Here is a 20,038-nt window from a genome sequence, read left to right as displayed (position 1 = left end):
GCAGTGCCGTTGGCTGCAATATCGTCCTGGTTCCTAATTGGCTCTCGGCAGTGAGCACCCGGAGCCGCAGGATGTCACGGCGAAATTTACGGTGATTTGACCATCAAAACTTCCTCCCAGAGACCATCTTCAGCTTCTCGATGTCTTCCGATTCCTAAGCGGATGGATTCGGATTTCGAGGTTGCCATCGGCATCTGCTCAGAGAGTCGGCGGACCTGGGAGGAAGTCACGTGCAAGGGGCTTTCTCAAGATCCGTGATGGGCATGGATCATCAATGGATCATCGTGTGTGGGGACAAACCTGGAAATTCATCCAAACTAGCCCCGTTCAGGAGGAGATTACAAACCGGTTCTATCCTACGCTAGAGTTGCGCTGGTTGCGAGACCTTGCAAGGAAGAAAATAAGACAAAAAATCGAGCGTTCTTCCAGCACGTGTTCCCTATCGAGGTGGTACTGTGTGTGCACGACGAAGTTGGTGATGCCGGGATGACGCTGTCACTACCCGTCTTTTCATCTTAGGGGATCCTATATATATCGGTTTATGGAAAGGGGTATTTGCTGGGCAAGACAGCTTTACAAGTACGAAGTAGCGTGAAGTACGAATCAACATTACTCTGTGCTGGAAGGTGTGGGCATTCCAGACCAGTTCATGACACGCTAGCAATATCAAAAAAACCTAGTTGATCAGCTAGTGCAGGGGTTCTTCGGCGCCTCCTCCGAACATGATCGACCTTCTCTCAACGACTCTCTTCGTCGATGGCTTTTCTCGCAAGGAGAGACCAGGAAAACGAGAGTATTATTTGACATACTATGGAGAACAGTTCGTCTCAATGGTGACTGGACTCCAGGGTCCTTCGAGTGCGTTATTACGATGAAATTCGTTTCTGTAGCGAGCCGTTTTGACCATTGCTCTCTGCGCCTGAAGCCTGCGGCGACAATGCGGATCTCTGACGAGCAAGATTAGAGAGGCGACCAAAAGGTGAATTAGCATGGCAATGGCAGTGTACATAGTATGATGAGATGTGGACAGGCTGATGGTGATGCACGACGCTGCAGTATCCCGCCATGGTAATATAAAGCCCATGTGGCAACCCTGCCTTTCGGGATGGCAAAAGCTCGAGATCAGCCCGGACACTGTCTTACGCGGAGTGCTTCGTCCTCTGTCTTCTCCTTTTGTACGAGGTATGTACCCCGTCCAACATAATTATGGCTCCGCAGACGAGGGAGAAGCTGCGGTTGAAGAATACTACGAAATAGCTTTATTACTGCCCCTTCCCATAGAGAAACATCAAAAGATGACCTCGCAAGGAGTGCACCTGTGTTGGAATGCGACGGAGAGTTTCCCTTGCTGTTGGTTGGCTGGACACACCGATGGGTCGTGCTGGAAGCGAAATTTGTGTTGCCAGATCTGGAAGGTTAAGGAAGGGTGGTACACCTTGGATCTGCTTTCTCACGCAATTTAAGACAATTAAGTAATCCAACGGACAAGGTTAAGGGAGTTTGTTGATGCAAGCTAGTGAGCTGGGTTAGAGACCGGTTCCGGTACCCGAAGCTCGAAAGGGTAGTGAATGGGCTCCAATTGATGGTGTTCTCGAAGATAAACGAGCTCACAGCTCGGCAGACTCCTAACAGTGTGTTCCGTAGCCAGATGGCCTCATAGACGCTCTAAAACTCCCTAGGGCTCTCACATCATAGACTTGGAATGCGGGTCGGAGGTGGCAACAACTCTCTCTCTGCGAGAAAGCATCTGCTGTCGAAAAGGGGTCTGTGGGTCTTACTTCTTCTGGTCTGGCTAGGTCAACTTAATTCCGCAGAAGACTCTCACGAACGTCGGAGGTTTGAAGCCCCGTTGGGCTTCGTAGATGGCGGTTGCTTCCAGGTATCCGTCAATGCCATCGTCATCCACAGCGGAAAAGAATCAAATGTTAGGCCCTTAGCGAACCAGTCCATTGGGACTCTTCTGCAATGGCGGAATAGGTGGTATCGAGACTCGGAAGAGACGCAAGAGATGCAAGACGTGATCAAACCCCGTCATTGGCTCGATTGACAATTAGACACCCCCTTCTCGGGTGAATAAAACGCCACTTTGGAGAGCCCATCGACCGTGGTTATCACCTTCGTACGACATTGAACCTTCGATCAAAGTGGTTGACAATTGAGCCATTTCAATTATTGGAATCCTCCCAGTTGTCGAGACATGGTTGATGAGGTAATCCTCGGGCAATGGGAGACGGTCATCATTGTTCCTTCCAACCCTTGAATGTAGCTAGGTACAAGGACAGAGTACAAAGTAGTGTACACAACCTTGGTATATCCACGACTGTCCTCGAAGCTGGGCAAACTTGATTTATCAGGTGGACAAGAAAAGATTTGGACATCGGCGACCCCAGCGAACCGGATGCGGCAAAGGCGACGATCTGCTAATTCTCCAGCGACTAAATACGTATTAGGGATCAAGACTAGCTCCGTTTAGTAGACTTTAGCGACCTGCCGGGCAAATTGATAATGGGGAAGCTCTACACTAATGTACGTGCATACAAGGTGTATCCCGACGACAAGGTCCCAGGTCCAGGGGTAAAGGCACACTTCACTTCAACGTTCCTCCGAAGCAATTTGATACCGAGGTACTTCGTAGTGCAAGTGGCTTCGCGTACGAACGACAGAAGGAGACGCCATCCAACAAATATCAAATCAATCCCTATGCGTAGTGTACTTCAATGTTGTAGTTTACGAAGCATTCAGCGGATGGAGTTTACGAAGTACTCCGTAATATGCAGGGTCCTGGATGGGGCATGGAGCATTGGAGATGCAGCCTTTTGCGCGCTAATTTTCAGATCTCCTGATAAAAGACTAACAGACCCCAGTATCGTGCAGATCCGTTGCAAAGGGAAACTAGACTTCTTCTTTCCTGAGCATGGATGATTTCGAACATTTCGCTGACCAGTCACGTACGGAGTACAAGTACACGACATCCTTAGTATACTTCGGAGTTTGTGGGCTTCGTACTAGTACGAGCGGCCTGCAGAGGCTGTCCACTATAGGCAAGTAGTGCACACTAGAGCCCTCGATGGCTACGGAACATTAGTGTACACTACACTATCAGTACTATACACCATCCACGACATAGTCGCCAACATTAATACTTCCCAGGTGCCAAGACGAGTCATTCTCCAGCTTCGCATCGAGTCTTGCACCGACAAGTACGAAGGGATGCCCAGATGGCTCCACGAAGGAATACACTGCATGCATTTTGCTTACGCCGCTCCTCCGAGGACCGCTTCCCCTGTCAGGGAACGCCACCAGTGGACTACCAGATACTATGCAAACATGTGGGAACGGTGAAACGGAAGTGGATTCGCGCCACGATTCGAGGGATTGGGATGAAGATGTGATAGCGTCCAAGTTATTATGTTCTAGACGTTTTCCCCTCGGGGGATAGGATGTGCAAACATCCATCCAATCGCCTGTTCGCTTCTTCGCTTCTTCGCATCCTCGCTTATATGCCCCCCGGGCCAATTGCGGGGTCGTCGATCTTGCCTCAGGAAGGTCACGAACCTGAAGCTTCCGTTTATCCATCACGGGCGGCTTCCATGGGAGCGGCCCCTTTTCCGAGATCCAAACACGGTGCGTATCAAGTCAAGGATAGGACCGTAGTCAATCACAGGGTTCTGAGGAATCACCCGGATCTCGGACCTGGAAAACCCGGCTACCAAGTCAACTTGATACAACGACACGTTCGAAGGACGAAGGACGAAGGACAGAAGTTGGACTTTGATCTTGAGCTCCTCTCCGGGCAACATCTCACATGGCAACACCAACCAACTAGGGATGCACGACTTGGACTACACTAGTCCTGCCGAGAAGCCATTCTCAGCTGCCGCCTGCACAGGATCGCACGTGGCGGTCTTTTGGCCGTCGTGATTGAATGAGGGCGTGTTCCTGGAGCGTTTAATACCACACGCACCGCCCGGTCCGTCGAAGGAAGCTCGAGTCAGGACCTAGCTGGAATAGAAGCCCCCCAAAGGTCGCCATCGATGATCGTTACGCAGCAATATCAACGTAGGAATAGTGTACTGTACGAAGTACATACAAAGTCATGCATGACCCACTCCCAAGACCCTGACTAGTCTCTAAGGGGGCATGCTAAAGCTCACAGAGTCTGTGGGGTCAATTACCTGTAGCGTATGAAGTAGTGATGTAGATCAATGATCAATGGGCTAGTGTTTGTTGATGCTGGTCAACGATAGTTTACTACCAGCTGATGAAACAGCCTGGCTAGGTATACGAAGTAGGTAATGTATTGATGATCGCTTTAGAACATCAAGTCGAAGAAAGCCTGGTATCCTCGATGGGACTTGTTGAGTGTACGAAGCACGAGTAATGGGAGGACACAAGACAACTAAACCTATACATACATTTGGGAGCAGGATCAAAGTGAGTTGTGATCAATCTAACGCCTACTCACACACTAATACACTTTGGAGTGGAATAGAAGACTTGACATGCTCCCATGCGCCATGAATTGGTGGTTTGATCGCACGATTTTAAAGCATATTACTGAGTACTTGTCCACTTCCACTGCGACTGAGCTGGCATCAGTGGATGCTAATGCCTCGAAGCGGTGGATGTACCTGTACTTCATGGGTCGTGAGTTACTGTTTGGAGCACCATGAAATGGCTTCTTTGATCGAGTTGTTCGCATCAATAACCTCTCCATCAAAACTCATCTTCGTCTTCATCCGGCCTTGAACTGTTTAGGTTTCGACAATCAATGACGATTTACGCCGCCCGCCAGGACTCACATGCCGTAACCAAGGATAAATGGTGAAATCGGTAGTTGAGGATCGCCTATAAAATTTCCCGAAGATTTCATCAATGATCCTTCCTTGAGTTCGTCGGAAGGGGGTGTAATTGAAACCTCAACACGGCAGGCATGTTTCGTCGTCGGGCAAGCCCCCTCGCCATTGAGATACGGACGCAGTCCAACTATAAGTTTAGCATGATGTGTGACATTGGCACCAGCTGTTCACCACGTCTTTCGTCATTAGGGTGCTTCTTACCTCACGAGGCGGCTGGCATTTGCTGGCAAGTTGTGCCTACGAAGTGCTTATACAGCACGGAATTCGGGAATGAACGATGAACATCTGCTGTGGTTGCAGCGCAATGTTCGGCTCCCATTCCTCCTTACTCAGTACTATTTCCTACCAAAGGACGTATGAAGCAAACCATCTATCGACAGGCGCGGTGCTAATCAATTGATGTATTTTGTACGTTATAAGACAAGTACTTCGTTCCGGTTGCATTGGCCAGGCATATAATTTTCGAATTCACTGGACCAAAGGATCATCTTCCTGCAGAGCATGATTTTCAGAAATACCAGGTGAATCCTTGAGTTCTGGAACAGGAATTATGGATGCAAGGAATGGACGAGAGATTACCCACCTGGGAGACTTCACGCAAGGGTTCGCCGCTTCTCAAGGGGGGAACTATTGCTGGTTTGAGCGCGCCGTTTCTTCGAGGCGTGAGAAAAGAATGGGAAACACTGTGTACAAATGTTGCCAGCGATATCCATCAATCAAGGACAAAACATGAGGTCACAACACAGTGTCCTTCCAGGGAAAAAAATACTAGTCACTTACACACGGACCCGCGGAGTGGAGCTTCCTTTGTACACAAGCTCCATTCATCCTCATCTCCTTCAAATACGCATCCCTTTTTCATTTTGTACGAAGTACTCCTTATACGCTACAATGTAATTCTACCTTCGTCGATGTATCATCCCTCTCCTGGACCGGCGAATGGTACTTCGTACAGACGCTGATGCCGGGTTCGACTGTACCGGTACTTCTATCCCTGCATCCTCTGAGCTGCAGGCGGGTCCCTCCGTAAACCAGAACTGGGAATACTCTCGCCAGGAGCAGAAGTGTACCTCTCCCGATGTTGTTGTCCGCAATGGTACAACTTTCAACGGGCTCATAGGTAGTGCTAAGACCCCCTAACCAAGCTAATGTAACTCTTCTCTAGGCAATTCCTGCGATGCCCATAGTGCAGCGTAGTGTACGAAGTATGTCGTGGATGAGGCACGCCTGGTATTATGTGGGACAGCGGTTTCCCCAGCCATCTCAAACTCTTGCTTCGTACTTGGTAAGGACGAAGTACACTGCCAAACCTGCACGCCTCAATGGGACTGTCCAGCACGAGACGGTATTTTCCAATTCGCCCGCCCTTATTTTGCATCTCCCCTGAGCCATGACAATTGGACTGTTGGAAGTCTCCGCCATTTGATCTCCCTCTCGTCCTATGGCAAGACTGGTTTCTCTTCTCCACCTCCAATAATACTACCCCCCCCTTCCCAAATAACCAGGACCCCATCGACAACCCCCGACCCGAAAAACCTCCCTTTTTCGCCTCCTGCATTTCGCCTTCCCCTTCACATTCTCCCTCCCACAATCTATCTGACGGTGAAACTATCCCGCGAAGTTCATTGCATTCTCGCATCCACTTCCTAAACGACATCTTGATTGCAGGTGAGTGTTAGAACAGGAAGCTCGTTCCTTTCTTTCTCTCTACATTAGAAAACGCAAAGATCAGAGATCAAGCTAGCTTCACATCATCTTCCATCCATCCGCGGTGTGTGTGTGGTGCGATTCTTCCCTCGATCCTTTCCAGCTGTCTTTGTTTCCGACCCCAGCCCCGACACAGCAGCCTTTTCTTCCTGTTCCTGTTCCCCCCATCTTTGAAACACAACACCCATTGTGTATTGTGTGTCGTGTCTGTCTCCGGATATTTCGCTTTCGCTACCGTCATCCTGAACTCTGTTCTTCATCTTTTTATCCTCTCTTATTTCCTTATTTTCCGTTCCCGGTCGCGTCCAGTCGCAAACACAAGACCTCGTCCTTGACTTCGTCCCTATTCAAAATCTAACGCCAAGTTACTCTCAGGTCGATTGACGGATAGCGACAACACCGACATCAGAACACGAATTTCGGATAGCCAGCTTGCGGCCATTCGATCCCATCACCTTAATTCCATCGATTCGCCGAAGGTTAAAAGACTACCGTCACAATGGGTTGCGGAATGAGCACGGAGGAGAAGGAGGGCAAGGCCCGCAACGAGGAGATTGAGAACCAGCTCAAGAAGGATAAGTTGATGCAGCGCAATGAGATTAAGATGCTCCTTTTGGGTACGATGCAATCCCGATTCCTCGTGGTTATTATTTTCTTCTTTTTCCCCCCATTTTCTCCACGTTATTTCGGGCCTCAATTCGACGGGAACAGTCGTCCCGGCGAGCGTGTGCCATGCTTGACGACACGACGACATCCGATCTCCACGCGAACTTGAAAACGTGACTAACGCTGGTCCGATTATTTAGGAGCTGGTGAATCCGGGAAGTCGACTATTCTGAAGCAGATGAAGCTCATTCACGAGGGTGGCTACTCTCGCGATGAGAGGGAATCTTTCAAGGAAATCATCTTCAGCAACACTGTCCAGTCCATGCGTGTCATCCTCGAAGCCATGGAGACCCTCGAGCTCCCTCTCGATGAGAAGCGTACCGAGTATCACGTCCAGACCATTTTCATGCAACCCGCTCAGATCGAAGGCGATGTTCTCCCCCCTGAGGTCGGAAACGCTATTGAGGCGTTGTGGAAAGACCGTGGTGTGCAAGAGTGCTTCAAGAGGTCGAGGGAGTACCAGCTGAACGACTCGGCGAGATAGTATGTTGCGAGTTCCTGCTCCGGCCCCTTTGGGCATCCGATTCTGCCATTTCCCCCCGATATGGAAGATGCCATCAAATTTTCACTGCTAACTAATTTGGATTAGCTACTTCGACAACATCGCGAGGATTGCGGCCCCTGACTACATGCCCAACGATCAGGACGTGCTACGATCTCGTGTCAAGACGACCGGTATCACTGAGACGACATTTATTATCGGCGATCTCACCTACCGCATGTTCGACGTCGGTGGTCAGCGATCCGAGCGAAAGAAGTGGATTCACTGCTTCGAGAATGTCACCACCATCCTGTTCCTTGTCGCCATTTCCGAGTACGATCAGCTCCTCTTCGAAGACGAAACCGTCAACCGTATGCAGGAGGCCCTGACGCTATTCGACTCTATCTGCAACTCGCGATGGTTCATCAAGACTTCCATTATCCTGTTCCTCAACAAGATCGATCGTTTCAAGGAGAAGCTTCCCACGAGTCCCATGAAGAACTACTTCCCTGACTACGAGGGTGGTGATGACTATGCTGCCGCTTGCGATTACATTCTCAACCGCTTCGTGAGCCTCAACCAGCATGAGACCAAGCAGATTTACACGCATTTCACCTGCGCGACAGACACAACCCAAATCCGGTTCGTCATGGCCGCTGTTAATGGTAAGCGCAATAGTCTCTCCCTCCCCTTACCGCTTCTTGAAGGGCCGCGTTTCTAACCTAAATGCATATAGACATCATCATCCAGGAGAACCTCAGGCTGTGCGGTTTAATCTAAGTTCGACCACCCTCTCCACGTTTGATGAGAGATGAAAGAGCACACCAAAGACAGTCCGCTATACTGCGTTTCCTTTAATTATGAAATGGCTAGATGCGTCTGAGGGCACCCTCTAGCTTACGACACCCACCACCATCTATCACCCCTTGTACCGAAAAATCTCGACGATTCCCCGAAAATACCCGTGCTTGATCATACTCCCGGCGAATCCGGTTGTCCTTTGTTGCCATTTTCCAGATTCAGTGTCTCTGTTATGCGGAATACAGTCGCCTGTGAGGCTGAGAATATACCTTTATCCTAGTCAGAAACTAGGTCGTCTTGAGCATATTTTCTTCTTTGTTCGTGTCTATTTATTTTCAGTGTTTTTCTTTTTCTCTCTATTTTCTTCAGTCTGTCAGGAAAAAGCGAAGGAGTGCCAGAGAACCCAGCGGGGTACGTGTCGCCAGTCTTCTACAGCCCGACGCGGAGATCTGGATCATGGACAGGCGCGGCGTAGGATCAGGTGGAAGGGCGAAACTTTGGGAGATCCAACGAGTGAGATGCAAAACGGTCCTAGGAGGAAGAAGGGCAGGTATCGCATCCGAGAAATGGTGCGTGCGTGTATGAGGAAACAAAGGGCGGTTACCTATTTTGTTTAATTACGACAGCCTTTTTTTCTACCATTTTGTTTCATCTTTTTTCTTTTTCTTTTCTTATTGTATTGTATGGCCATTTTCTCTCTTTTTGCGTGTCGACTGCAGAATTCTTCGAGTAGACAATCGATTCCCCCTTTTTTTTGGACGTCCATGATTCGGTTCCATTCTTGATGTGAGGAGAGATGGTGAGAGCTTGAATGTGTTATAGTTGTAGTTGAGTAGTATCCTCACGATTCTGCCCTTCAAGTATCCTGATGTCTTTGCCTCTGTAGATTTGACCGGATATCATCGGCGTGGCCCTAAATATCTCCTTTCAACTACCTCGTCCGAACCTGGTCCCAGCATCTTGTCACATAGCAAGGGTTCATCCTACGTGACGTGTTCTCGATTAGAAGGGGACGTTCTTGATCTCTTTCCTGCAGTTCTTATTCTCTTCGTTCTTCCTCCTTTCTCTGTCTGGTCAAATATGACTCCGCATCGTAGAGCTTGAGCATTGGGATGACGTCAAGAAAACGCGAGGACCCTGCGTCTCGTAGTGGTGTTTGGCTTTTCTATCTCTCTCGACACCTTCCTTAGGCCATTCCCGTTAAGGTTTCTATCTCTTTTTCTTGCTGGGTCTTTGGTGTTTCTACAGATGCGGTAAGATATTTTGGCCTGAGAGGTCAGAGAAAGTGAAGGATATATGAGTTCTGTTTAGAAATTCGATGTTACCAGCGGGCTATCCCGCGAAAATGGTCCTCGGAGATTCGAGAGAGCGTGTATCGCGTTATGTATCGCGTTACGGGTAGCTTTGGAATGTTGTGTGGTGAGGGATGAGATACATTTTTTTGGTCCTGGACTCGACTAACAAGGGCTTTATATATCTGGTCAAGAAAAGGCGTGGGGATAGAATCGACATTGGGGTTGAGCAAAACTCAGATCAAGGATAGAAACAGATAACAAAGTAACGCTACCTACCAATTCCATTCAACTACGTCTAGCGATATTCTACCAGTCCCTCCCTCTCACAACATCATCCATATTCCCTTATCCTCCCCTCCCTTAGGAAAAAAAGTTTCCATCTCATGAATAAAATTCCTGCCACCTATATCCATCACTTCTGTCTCGACAAAAAGGCGATAAGAACAGACGAGTTTCTTAGGATGACACCAAAACAAAGACTGAAGAAAATGGTCACATAAAGAACACAAAGACCCTTATATATGTTCGGACCAAAAGACACACACCATAAGCTCCTACCGGATAACAATGGGGAAAGGGGGGCCTGGGTAAAAAGCGGAGGACGGGAACTGGAAGAAAAAACAACAAGGCCAACGCCACAACGCCAACCTCGTGAAGAAGGGGGTGTTGATTCAGGGGGTGCTTTCTTCCTAAGAGAAAAAAAAGGATAAAAAGGAAAAGAAGGGCCAATAGTAATTATGAAAGGTTTTACCCCCCTTTCAAAAGGTTAAGAAAGGTGTCGTAGTCAGTAAGCATACTATGTTCCGTCTTCGTCTCCTCCCTCCATCGTAGCATCGGGTACAGTTCCAGGTTCGGGGACCTGCTGACGAACTTGCGCCTGGGGGTGGGAAATGGCCCTCATGTCCTGAGCCCTCTGGTGTGGGTGTTGTTGCGGCTGGCCAAACTGGTGGTGTTGCTGCTGCTGGTGGAGCTGGGTCTCGGTCTGCATGAGATCCTCGTACTCGAGCATGCTGAGGACGAGCTGCTTGGCGGCGATCTCGACCTTGAGGAGCTGGCGTGCCTTCCGGGTGGTGGCCTCGCGAGCTACGGCCATGGCGCGATCCATGACCACTTTGGCCTCGGAGTCGTAGGCGATGTGGGCGAGCTGGGGGTCATGGGCGAGGACTCCCGGTGGCAGCTGGATGGCGCCAGCGGGTGCCAGTTGAGGCAGACCGAAGCTCGCAGCGGGGTTGGGAGCAGGTGGTAGCACAGCTGGCTGGTGAGCTTGGGGGTTGTTTGTCTCTGGTAGGGTGGCAACAACTGTTAGCAAACATCGAAAACCCAATTGATGATCTCGAAGATGACAAAAAAAGCAGCATCCCAAGAACATGAAAAAAAAGAGGAGATGGGGAGAATAAAAAAGAAAACGCGTACCGTGGAACGAACACCTCGCGCCGCTAGCATTGTACCAACAATTGGCGCAACTGCCACACATCTGACCATCGACAACGACACAAACAGTCCAGGGTCCGTGTCCCTTGTGGCAATTCTTGCACGCGCTAGCCGCTTGCTGACCGGAAACGTGTGCGAGAAGAGCCTCGACGTTGCTGCGCCTGACAAGGTTAAGCTTCTGCTCCTTGCGTCTCTGAACGGCAAGACGACGACCGGGCTGGCTCATAAGGCGCCTCGACAAGGTGCTGGCCGTCTGATCCAAGTCGAGATTATCGTAGCCGCTCTCGCGAGCAAACTCGGCAGCCGTCTGCACGGGACCGGGCGAGCCAGCCACGACGGCAGCGCTGGCGGCGGCTGCGGCCGCCGCGTCCTGCATCTGCGCGTCCATGTCCTGCTGGGCGAGGGTGGCGAACTGGGCGGTGGTGCCGAAGGCCTGCAGGGCCGGGTGGATGCTTGGGTCGGCGGCGGGGGCCACGTCGGACACGAGACCGAGCTGCTGTCTCTGGTGCTGGACGCGCTGGAGGGCCTGCGCGTCGTCGAGGTCCGGGTGGCTACCGTCGTCTTCCGTCGAGGCGGGGCCCGGGTCGGCGTACAGCTGCTCGTGATCGGGCTTCAGGTCTGATTGCTGCACCTGGTGCTGGAGGTGCTGTTGGTGGTCGTCGTGGGGGGGTTGGCGGTGTGGTCCCTCCTCGTGCTGCTGCTGCTGCGAGGGATCCACGTCCTCGTCTTGTGGGTGGTGGTATTGCTGCGCGTGGGCAGCTGCCGCGAGGTGGTCGACGGCTTCTTGGATTACGGACGGGGGGCGACTCGGGGGGCGTTGCTTGTTGGGTTTCGTGACTTTGTTGGCGCGGCCGCGCATTGAAGATCGCATTGAGGTTCGCATTGGCCCGCCTCAAAGGCCAAGGGGGGTTAGAGGGACAAAAGAGGACAACAGGACAGAAAAGACGGAGTAAAGAAATAAAAAAAAGCTGGGGGATAGCTCGTTGGCTCTACCTTTGCCCCCCGTCACTTATTTTTGGTTCCTCTCACTTTTTTTTCGCGAGTTGCAAATGGCGGGAGCAGATGGAAAAAGAATCTGCCAGCTGGCCTGGGGTGGTGGGTTGATGGTGTTTTTTTTTTTCTTCTCTTTTTTTTGACTCTGCCGTTTTGCCTGCAGAACGCTCGAGCCATATTTGGTCGAATGTGAGGCAATGTTTTGATTGAGCCCAGCCACTTGATGACTCAGCAAGATTTTACTCCACAATCGCGTTGCATTTTCGCACCAGTTTGTTGCACCAATTTCGTGCCAGTTGTCGCTGCCTGTGTGCATGATCTCATTGGTAAGCCGACTTTACGTCATGGTTAGGGACAGGCCGTGCCTTCCACCGCAGTTCAGCATGGATTGGGAAGGATCAAGAAGCAGCGGTCAAACTGTAGATTTGGCGGTCAGTCCAACCTGAACCAGCCGGCGTTCGTTCGGTGGTCCTGGAGTTTGCAAAATACTTCGTACTTTTCTTTCAGTGACAGTTTGATTTTGATACTTTTGTCAAATCGTACCCGGCTCCATTGTCCGATTGTCAGAGCGCAGGCAGCATTAGCGCCCACCAAGGCTCGTCGTATGCAAGATGCAGATGGCTCCTCTCCCTTGCCAACTTGGGCGAGTCGGTGCCCTGAACGTCGAGTCGGAACGCGCCATTGTCGCTTTCCAAGAAGTTGATCTCGTGATGGGCCAAAAACGAACCGAGAAGGGTTCCCCGTTCGCGTTCCCCGTTCGCCTGCAAAGCAGCAATCAGGTGCTTGACCGTGCTTGACAATTGTGGAAACGGTAGGGTTACACGGCACGAAACATATCACATTTTCCTTATTTCGTACTCCAAAACCTTTCTTAAAGAGGAAAATCTCTCGAAGTGCTTGAACATTCTGTATGGAGGGGAGGCTCGCAGCACTGACCGGTCCCTTTGGCCCGGTTTCTTGGAAACGTTGCTGGCGACGCCGTTAAAACATCCCATCACCTCGATCACCTGCGGTCTTGTCGGATTTTTGAGACTAAGATCGGTGAACCAATCTGGCATGGCTCGACACCCGACGCGAATCTCCAACCTCAAGGCAAAAATTCGAAGCGAATGAGATCTACGTCGGTATTTAGATAAAGTTATAGCTCAATTAATTAAGTAAAGGGGAAGCATGAAATCTCCGACGTTGGAAAAAATTTGGAAAATAAAAATTGGGCAGGCGACACGACAAGATTTGATTGAGAATTGAGTTTCGTTTCCTTCTCGAATATAAAACACCGCCAGTACAACAGAAGAAGAAGGGCAGGCAACCTTTTTACGAGTTGTATTATCTAGGCATTCATATTTAAGCTCCGACGCTGCAAGGTTCCCCTCTTTCTCTTCCCAACTATTTAAGGACGAGGAAGAGACAGAGACAGAGAGCAAGAGAAAGCGAAAGATCAACGAACAGGAACACAGAATACACCTCCTCTCAGACCAAACGACATAATATCCCAAAAGATGCCCGTCACAATCAAGCCGTCCGATCGCACGACGGACACCTACAAGCCCGACGCCCGCCTCCACAAGTCCATCTCCTCCCCCGAGCGCCTCCTCTACCACACCCTCGCCGACGCCGCACACAAGGACAACTCGCCGCCTCCGCGAAAAATCGTCAAGAGCTCCTACACGAACCTCTCCCCCGCCCACCCGCCCGCCTTTTCCTCCAAGAATGGCTTCGTGCACGCCTGCGTCGAGGCCTACAACCAGCACCTACACCTGCACATCCGCCCAGAGGACGTGTGGTTCTCCATCCTGACGCAGGTGAGCACCTACGTCAACGCGCACTCGGAGGAACTCAGACACATCTTCGTGAGCCACGAGGGGCAGAAGGAACTAGAACTTGTTGACAATACGCTACCGCCCGACATTACGCTGTGGGACCATGGCGATCTAGCGTACCGCATGAGTAAGATTATGGCGGGGAACATCCACGACGAGGAGTGGAGGGAGTGGATTCTGCCCCAGTTCACGACGACGACGAAGGCGGACCAGGCGGTAGCCAGTATGATTTTCATGGGCACGCTGCAGAAATATTTCATCTATACCTGGGTCACGAGGTGCGGACTACCCGCCGTGACGCTGCACGGTACGGCGCAAGACTGGAGGGCGATACGAGCCAAGTGCAAGGCTCGACTTCCCCTCCTCGGCCCTCAGTGTAAAGAGTGGCTTTCCGTCCTCGAACCCGTCCTCGATGGGTTCGTGGAGAGCTTCAAGGCGCCTGAGTCAGACCGGACGAAGACCTTTTGGCAGCACATCGTTAACAAGCACTATCCCAACGGCAGCGGCACGCTGACGTATTCGGGTTGGATCACGGCGTTTTGTTACTGGAATGAGGATGGCCAGTGTTTACATCGGCCGAGGGGCGAGGACACGAGGCTCATGTTTGGCCAGCTACCCATTGGCTTTACCAAGGTGCCTGTCACACTCGTGGTCGGTGAAGTGTCTTATCCGGTGGAAATTGTTGCTGGGTCTTTGAGTTTCAGGGCATCGGATTCGGCTGTGGGGGATAGGAGCGACGTGAAGCACGAAAAGCTCGACAGTTTACAACCGGAGACTGGATGGATCATGTATCAGAGCTAAGGGCGAAGCCTCAAACTTGGTTTTGCCTACGATTGATGAATACTGAGAGCGGGTTTTTAGACTGGCGCATGTTTTCCCCTTTTTCCTTTCCCTTAATTTTATTTTCTTCTTCTTTCCTTTCTGGGGCCGTAGAATCCAGTTTGGTATTTTAATACGGATTAGCATGTTCTACGGCATAATATATTCCGCGCTACCTACGCGGTTGCTGCCACATATCTCCTCCCTGATTCCCCGTCGCATCCCTCCACATCTTCGCAAACTCAGCGAGCCCGCCTTCGCCTCCCATGCTCGCATCAACCACTTCCTTCGGCAGCTTATGCGCCGAATACTGCGACGAGCTAAAGTTGAAAGCTGCCGGGTCGTCCTTCTCGATGAGACGCAGCTCGGGCACGAATGCGTCCGCGTCATCCTCGTCGGTAGTCTCGCCGGCGCTGCTTGATTCAGGAACGTGATGTTCCAGCGTGACCGACCCCAGCATCGGGTTCGGCACGCGCATGTCGAGAAGTTCGCCCCAGCCGAAGAGGAGCGTGTCTGTGCGAGGTGCCCACGGGTTGATGTCCATAAGCCTCACCCTTCCCAGACCGTCTGGGACGTCGGAATCCTCGGGGATATACACGTCGAAGACGAAGCACGGATCGGGAAAGGTCGTCTGTAGCTTCTCTGAAAAGAATTTTTGAATTCGGGAGATGATGACGGGTTGGAGCTTCCCGAGAAACTCAAAGTGGTTGAGGTCGCGCTGCGATATTCCGATCAGCGTCCGCTGCTTGACGAAACACCGGAATTCGAGAGACGGTTGGATGGGGAAATGGGGTCGAAGGACCAGAACTGGTGTGAAGGACGGGGGCTCAGTAACGGGGACGCAGCCGTCAAAGGGATGCTCGAGGTCATGGCTGACGAAGCTGGAGCTCTTGAGGAGGAGGTAGATGTCGTTGGGAGTGGTGCATTTGAGGGTGTTGAAGGGGGAGATCCAGGTCGCATCCTTGGGAGCAGACCAGTTGAGCTTGGGGACTACACTTCCGCCGAGCTCCTGGATAGCTTCCGCTATGGTTTTGTGTAGTTGGGGAAAGCGACGGTTCGGTGGGATGGGAGGCGGGCCCTCATCTTCGGATTCGTCGGATTCGTCTGAGTAGACTTCTTGTGGAGGGGGTCTAGATGGGGGTGTGGTTTGGTGCCACTCCTCATCTGACTGCGCAATCTCGTCGCCCTCTTCTTCGTCGTCGTCGGCCAGTATTATACCGTCTTCGCGCAAGTAGTCGACAAAGTCGGGGGTGAGTGGGATAATTCTAGATTGTAGGCAGGAGGTGCGATATCTGATAAATTAATGCGTTAATAGCTACCCAACTTAAAGGAGGTAAGGGAGAAAATGTCTTACTTTGGAAACCACATATCATAGGAGCAGTTGAGGATATGTTCTCTGGTTACTGGTGGGAATGTGACGGCATCGTGACCGTGACCGTGGGCGGGGTTGTGAGACCGTCGCCTATGCGCCGGAGGATCGATAGATGGCATCTTGACAGATTTTTCTGATTTGAAAAAAGTGAAATTTTTTTGTATTTTGGCGAATTTTTATTGAGAAGAAGAGAAGCGGCACAGTCTCAACACTTTGCGTTGAAACATACAAGAAGCTCGTGGTCTCTGGAAGAAAGTTCAGTGTTGACTCAATAATTTGCCCCTCCAATTCACTAATTGAATAATTTCTGCCGTGACTTACCGCCATCGTCAGGGTCCCGAAGTACCTCGAAATTGGTTTTGGCTCTCTTACCTCAGCACACTTGGGGTCTTCCCTGACGGAACATTGAATGGGCATTATATTCGCCATCTCCCAACGGTTCACCTGCAGCAGCCAGCGCAAGCCATTTCTAGCCGAGCGCACGACTTTGCGGCGACTTATTATTTGATACATATTCTATCTGAAATCATCAGCGACTCGTACGAACAGGCAGCCTTTCACTCAAAAACACCCGACTACCCCACCATGTCCAGCAATGTCGGCCTCGACACGCCCCGCGGCAGCGGCACCTCAGGCTACGTCCAGCGCAACCTCGCGCACATGAAGCCGCGCGACTACGGCGTGCCGTATCCCCAAGATGCTGATCGCCTACGACACAAGCTAAGGCAACCGGACAAGGAGATTCTAGAGCACGAGGCGAAGAGGGAGATCGAAATCAAGGTTCTCGAGCTGCGGGATCAGCTGGAGGATGAAGGGTGAGATGATCCCCCTCCATTTTATGCGCCGAAGCGCTTCTTATTTACTGACTCTGAGGCACATCTAGGCTCGATGAAGACGAGATCGACGACAAGTGCGACGAACTCAGGAAGAAGTTACAAGAAGAGCAGAAGAAGGGAGGCAGACAGACCAAGAGGGGATTCAAGACGCACGAGGTGCACGGCATGGCGGATGCGAAGATTAAGGAGAGCGAGAGGTTGAGGAACGCTCTCAAGATCAGCAAGGATTACGAGGAAGGGGATCACTGGAGGAGGCAGGAGGAGAGGGTAAGGAATGCAGGGTCGTCGGGTGCTGCGCCGGGGGAGCCGCGGAAGAGGGAGTAGTTGATTCGGCCTCTGAGAAATGACGGGGGTCTTTGGTCTGTCGGTGTCCAGCTATTATGGGTTTATATTACTGCATGCATTGTCTGATGGTGTTTGTTGGCGTTTGGGCTTGATGGACATCACGGAATGGTTACGGGTAAAGCAGCATGGATTGAATCATGATTCGAATTCCCCAAGTTCTCTTGAGGTCTCTCCTAAGTACAACCGTGCTGCTTCACTATCCTCCCTTTTGTATGCGAAAATTGTATTAAACGATGAATCCTACACTCGTTGACCTGTGACATTCATGGAAGTACACAGGTAATAGGCAAAACCGTCTGATGTCGTCATTGGATCAAATGTTAATTTGGCCATTACAGAGTGTGCAGAGGCCACCTTACAGTGGGTTTTCTGCGCCTTCTCGGTCTTCAGCGCCACGTGGAACCAATTGAGGGTGCCTGGAGCCCGGCGAAACTCAGCCTAACAGAATCAATATTTGATTGATTGATGAATGTACTCTTGAAACTATCAACGACTTTGCTAGCCTCATTAACCATTCCACTTTTGACGACATTCGCTCTTGGCCTACCTGCCATGCTCGATAATTTATTCTATTTGACTTTCTAATTCCCATTACGTCCCCGAATCGTCCACTCTCTACCCACCATGGCTATAATACAGACGCCCTTCGTTCCAGATTCCCCAGTGGCAAGCTCCACAGACCAGCTCAACGCAGAGCTCGGCCAGCTTCTGCAACGCCTGCAAAACGAGATTCTATTCGTCGATCCCGCCCGAGAAAGGAGGTTACGATCAAGCGAGCTTGAGCGCGCAAAGTTGGATAAGGTACGGCGATACGAGACGTAGGGAAGTATACCGTCTTCTAACGCTGACATGCGGCGTTCGTCCACAGAACCTACAGTATGCGCGATCGGTCCTTACGAAGCTCGAGCAAGAGTCGATGGGGCTGAAGGCGCATTTGATGAAGCATGATTTCCAGGTGGTTTTGAACCAGAAGAGGGAGATGCTCGAGGTGCTGGTGGATAGATTGGAGGATCTGGCTGAGGTATGATGCTCTCCTGTGTCGCCTTGCTCTTAGGGACTGAGGTTTCTAACTTTGCTCCCTAGATGGAGATTGACGACGATGACGACGATGCGGACTTGGATGACGAAGATATCCTCGCCGATATAATACCAACCCCCAGTGAGAGCATAGACTCCCGATCGGCAGACCACTCCGCCGAGCAACCATACGCCCAAGAAGAAGATATCCCCGAACCACCATCCGTTCTCTCCGAACAAGAGAAACAACCCGTACCCCCAACCCTACAATCCCCGGTATCCTCCTCCGCCCAATCCACCCCATCCTCTTCGCCAACCAACACCAGCGCCCCCGCCCTCGATACCTCGCCCGCAACCCAGCCTACAACCACCGAATCCTCCATCCGCCCGCGTCGCCCGGCCCCCTCTGAATCCCACACTACAGCCCGCGCCACCCTCTTCTCCCGGCGCAAAACCACCTCCCCCGGAACGGCCCCTCCCACAACCCAAACCTCCACCGCCACCGCCGAAGCTATCCTCGACCGCCAACGCGCGGAGCAGGAAGCCCTCGTCGGCAACATCCTCCAATACGCCTCGGCGCTGCGCGACTCCTCGCAGCGCTTCAACGACACGCTTGAGAAGGACCGCGCCGTGCTGGATCGCGCCGCGGACGGCATGGATCGTGCGGAGACGGGCATAGAGGCTGCGAGGAGGCGCATGAATGTGCTTACGAGGATGACGGAGGGGAAGGGTTGGTGGGGGCGGATGTTGCTTTTTGCTTGGGTTTACGGGCTTATGGTTGTTTTGGTTTTGGTCGTTTTTGTGCTTCCTAAGTTTAGGTTCTAAGTTGACGAGGGTACGGAAACCCCTTTTCTTTTTGCTTCATGAAGGGCTTGGTGTCCATGGGGATTTATTTGTACGAGATGGGTCACGGCGCAAACATGCATTATGATATCGGGTTATATGTATCTCGTTTATGTTAAGCAGAGATACTGGAGAATGCTAGACTACGACTGCTGCGATAACGGGAGGAGAAAACAGGACTGAAGAGAGAAACAACAACACGTTTAGCGCACCATGATGTAGCCTTCTCAGCCCGGTACCAATGTTTCAAGAATCACAGGAAACATGGTAATAAAATATATATTCACTTACGAATGCTCAACGGGTGATCAGAAGCACGTAGATACACTACCAGAAACAGAGCAAAGGCGAATATGGGCTGGTTCTATTTTCTTCAGGTCCAGCTCCCTAACAAGTAATATCCCTGAGCAAAGCAGGACCGTTGAAAATGTGTCAATGTCCCCGCCAACACCTGCGTCACGGGGAACATCGGCGAGCACTTCTTACTCTTGAAGCTCGGGCTTGAGTTGGAACGTATCCACTAGAGATATCTGCTGGCTATCTGTTTGGGTACATGCTCACTCCCAGGCTGTGAATCGGCTTGCCATAGCAGGAGCTCGCACGACCTAGCGCGAGGTAGGGTTCTCCCCGAGTAATCGGGATACCCTAGTTTAGCGGGCATCGAAATCTCGGGTCGGGTCCTTCTAGTAGATGAGTTCCATATCGCCCATGGCTAAGGCACTGGGTAAACCAGGCAGCCGTCTAAACGAAGAT

The 20,038-nt window shown here is 51.3% G+C and overlaps 6 protein-coding genes and 1 pseudogene across 6 annotated transcripts; 4 read left to right on the top strand and 3 right to left on the bottom strand.

Annotated features, from left to right (window-relative positions):
• Positions 1-7,065: 7,065 nt before the first annotated feature.
• Positions 7,066-8,493, top strand: SAPIO_CDS7797 (uncharacterized protein; the record flags this gene model as incomplete). The annotated part of the gene is made up of 4 exons (XM_016789588.1): positions 7,066-7,183; positions 7,373-7,715; positions 7,822-8,378; positions 8,450-8,493. 4 exons carry the CDS (start codon positions 7,066-7,068, stop codon positions 8,491-8,493), a joined length of 1,062 nt encoding a protein of 353 aa, XP_016641415.1.
• Positions 8,494-10,605: 2,112 nt separating this feature from the next.
• SAPIO_CDS7796 (uncharacterized protein) lies at positions 10,606-12,123 on the bottom strand (the record flags this gene model as incomplete). Its single annotated transcript, XM_016789587.1, has 2 exons — positions 10,606-11,090; positions 11,223-12,123. 2 exons carry the CDS (start codon positions 12,121-12,123, stop codon positions 10,606-10,608), a joined length of 1,386 nt encoding a protein of 461 aa, XP_016641414.1.
• A 673-nt stretch (positions 12,124-12,796) lies between these two features.
• Positions 12,797-13,291, bottom strand: SAPIO_CDS7795 (uncharacterized protein; the record flags this gene model as incomplete). Its single annotated transcript, XM_016789586.1, has 2 exons — positions 12,797-13,025; positions 13,170-13,291. The coding sequence occupies 2 exons, from the start codon at positions 13,289-13,291 to the stop codon at positions 12,797-12,799; spliced, it is 351 nt and encodes a 116-aa protein (XP_016641413.1).
• Positions 13,292-13,732: 441 nt separating this feature from the next.
• On the top strand, positions 13,733-14,854 carry SAPIO_CDS7794 (annotated as a pseudogene; the record flags this gene model as incomplete).
• A 190-nt stretch (positions 14,855-15,044) lies between these two features.
• On the bottom strand, positions 15,045-16,363 carry SAPIO_CDS7793 (Cell division cycle protein 123; the record flags this gene model as incomplete). Its single annotated transcript, XM_016789585.1, has 2 exons — positions 15,045-16,164; positions 16,227-16,363. 2 exons carry the CDS (start codon positions 16,361-16,363, stop codon positions 15,045-15,047), a joined length of 1,257 nt encoding a protein of 418 aa, XP_016641412.1.
• Positions 16,364-16,829: 466 nt separating this feature from the next.
• Positions 16,830-17,404, top strand: SAPIO_CDS7792 (Pre-mRNA-splicing factor CWC21; the record flags this gene model as incomplete). The annotated part of the gene is made up of 2 exons (XM_016789584.1): positions 16,830-17,059; positions 17,128-17,404. 2 exons carry the CDS (start codon positions 16,830-16,832, stop codon positions 17,402-17,404), a joined length of 507 nt encoding a protein of 168 aa, XP_016641411.1.
• Positions 17,405-18,049: 645 nt separating this feature from the next.
• Positions 18,050-19,267, top strand: SAPIO_CDS7791 (Synaptobrevin; the record flags this gene model as incomplete). The annotated part of the gene is made up of 3 exons (XM_016789583.1): positions 18,050-18,226; positions 18,294-18,446; positions 18,509-19,267. The coding sequence occupies 3 exons, from the start codon at positions 18,050-18,052 to the stop codon at positions 19,265-19,267; spliced, it is 1,089 nt and encodes a 362-aa protein (XP_016641410.1).
• Positions 19,268-20,038: the final 771 nt, after the last annotated feature.

This window comes from Scedosporium apiospermum, assembly GCF_000732125.1.
Source record: "Scedosporium apiospermum strain IHEM 14462 chromosome Unknown SEQ_SAPIO_0110, whole genome shotgun sequence".
Taxonomy (NCBI): domain Eukaryota; kingdom Fungi; phylum Ascomycota; class Sordariomycetes; order Microascales; family Microascaceae; genus Scedosporium; species Scedosporium apiospermum.
Note: the sequence above shows the minus strand (reverse complement) of the source record. Positions and strands in the feature narration are given on the sequence as shown.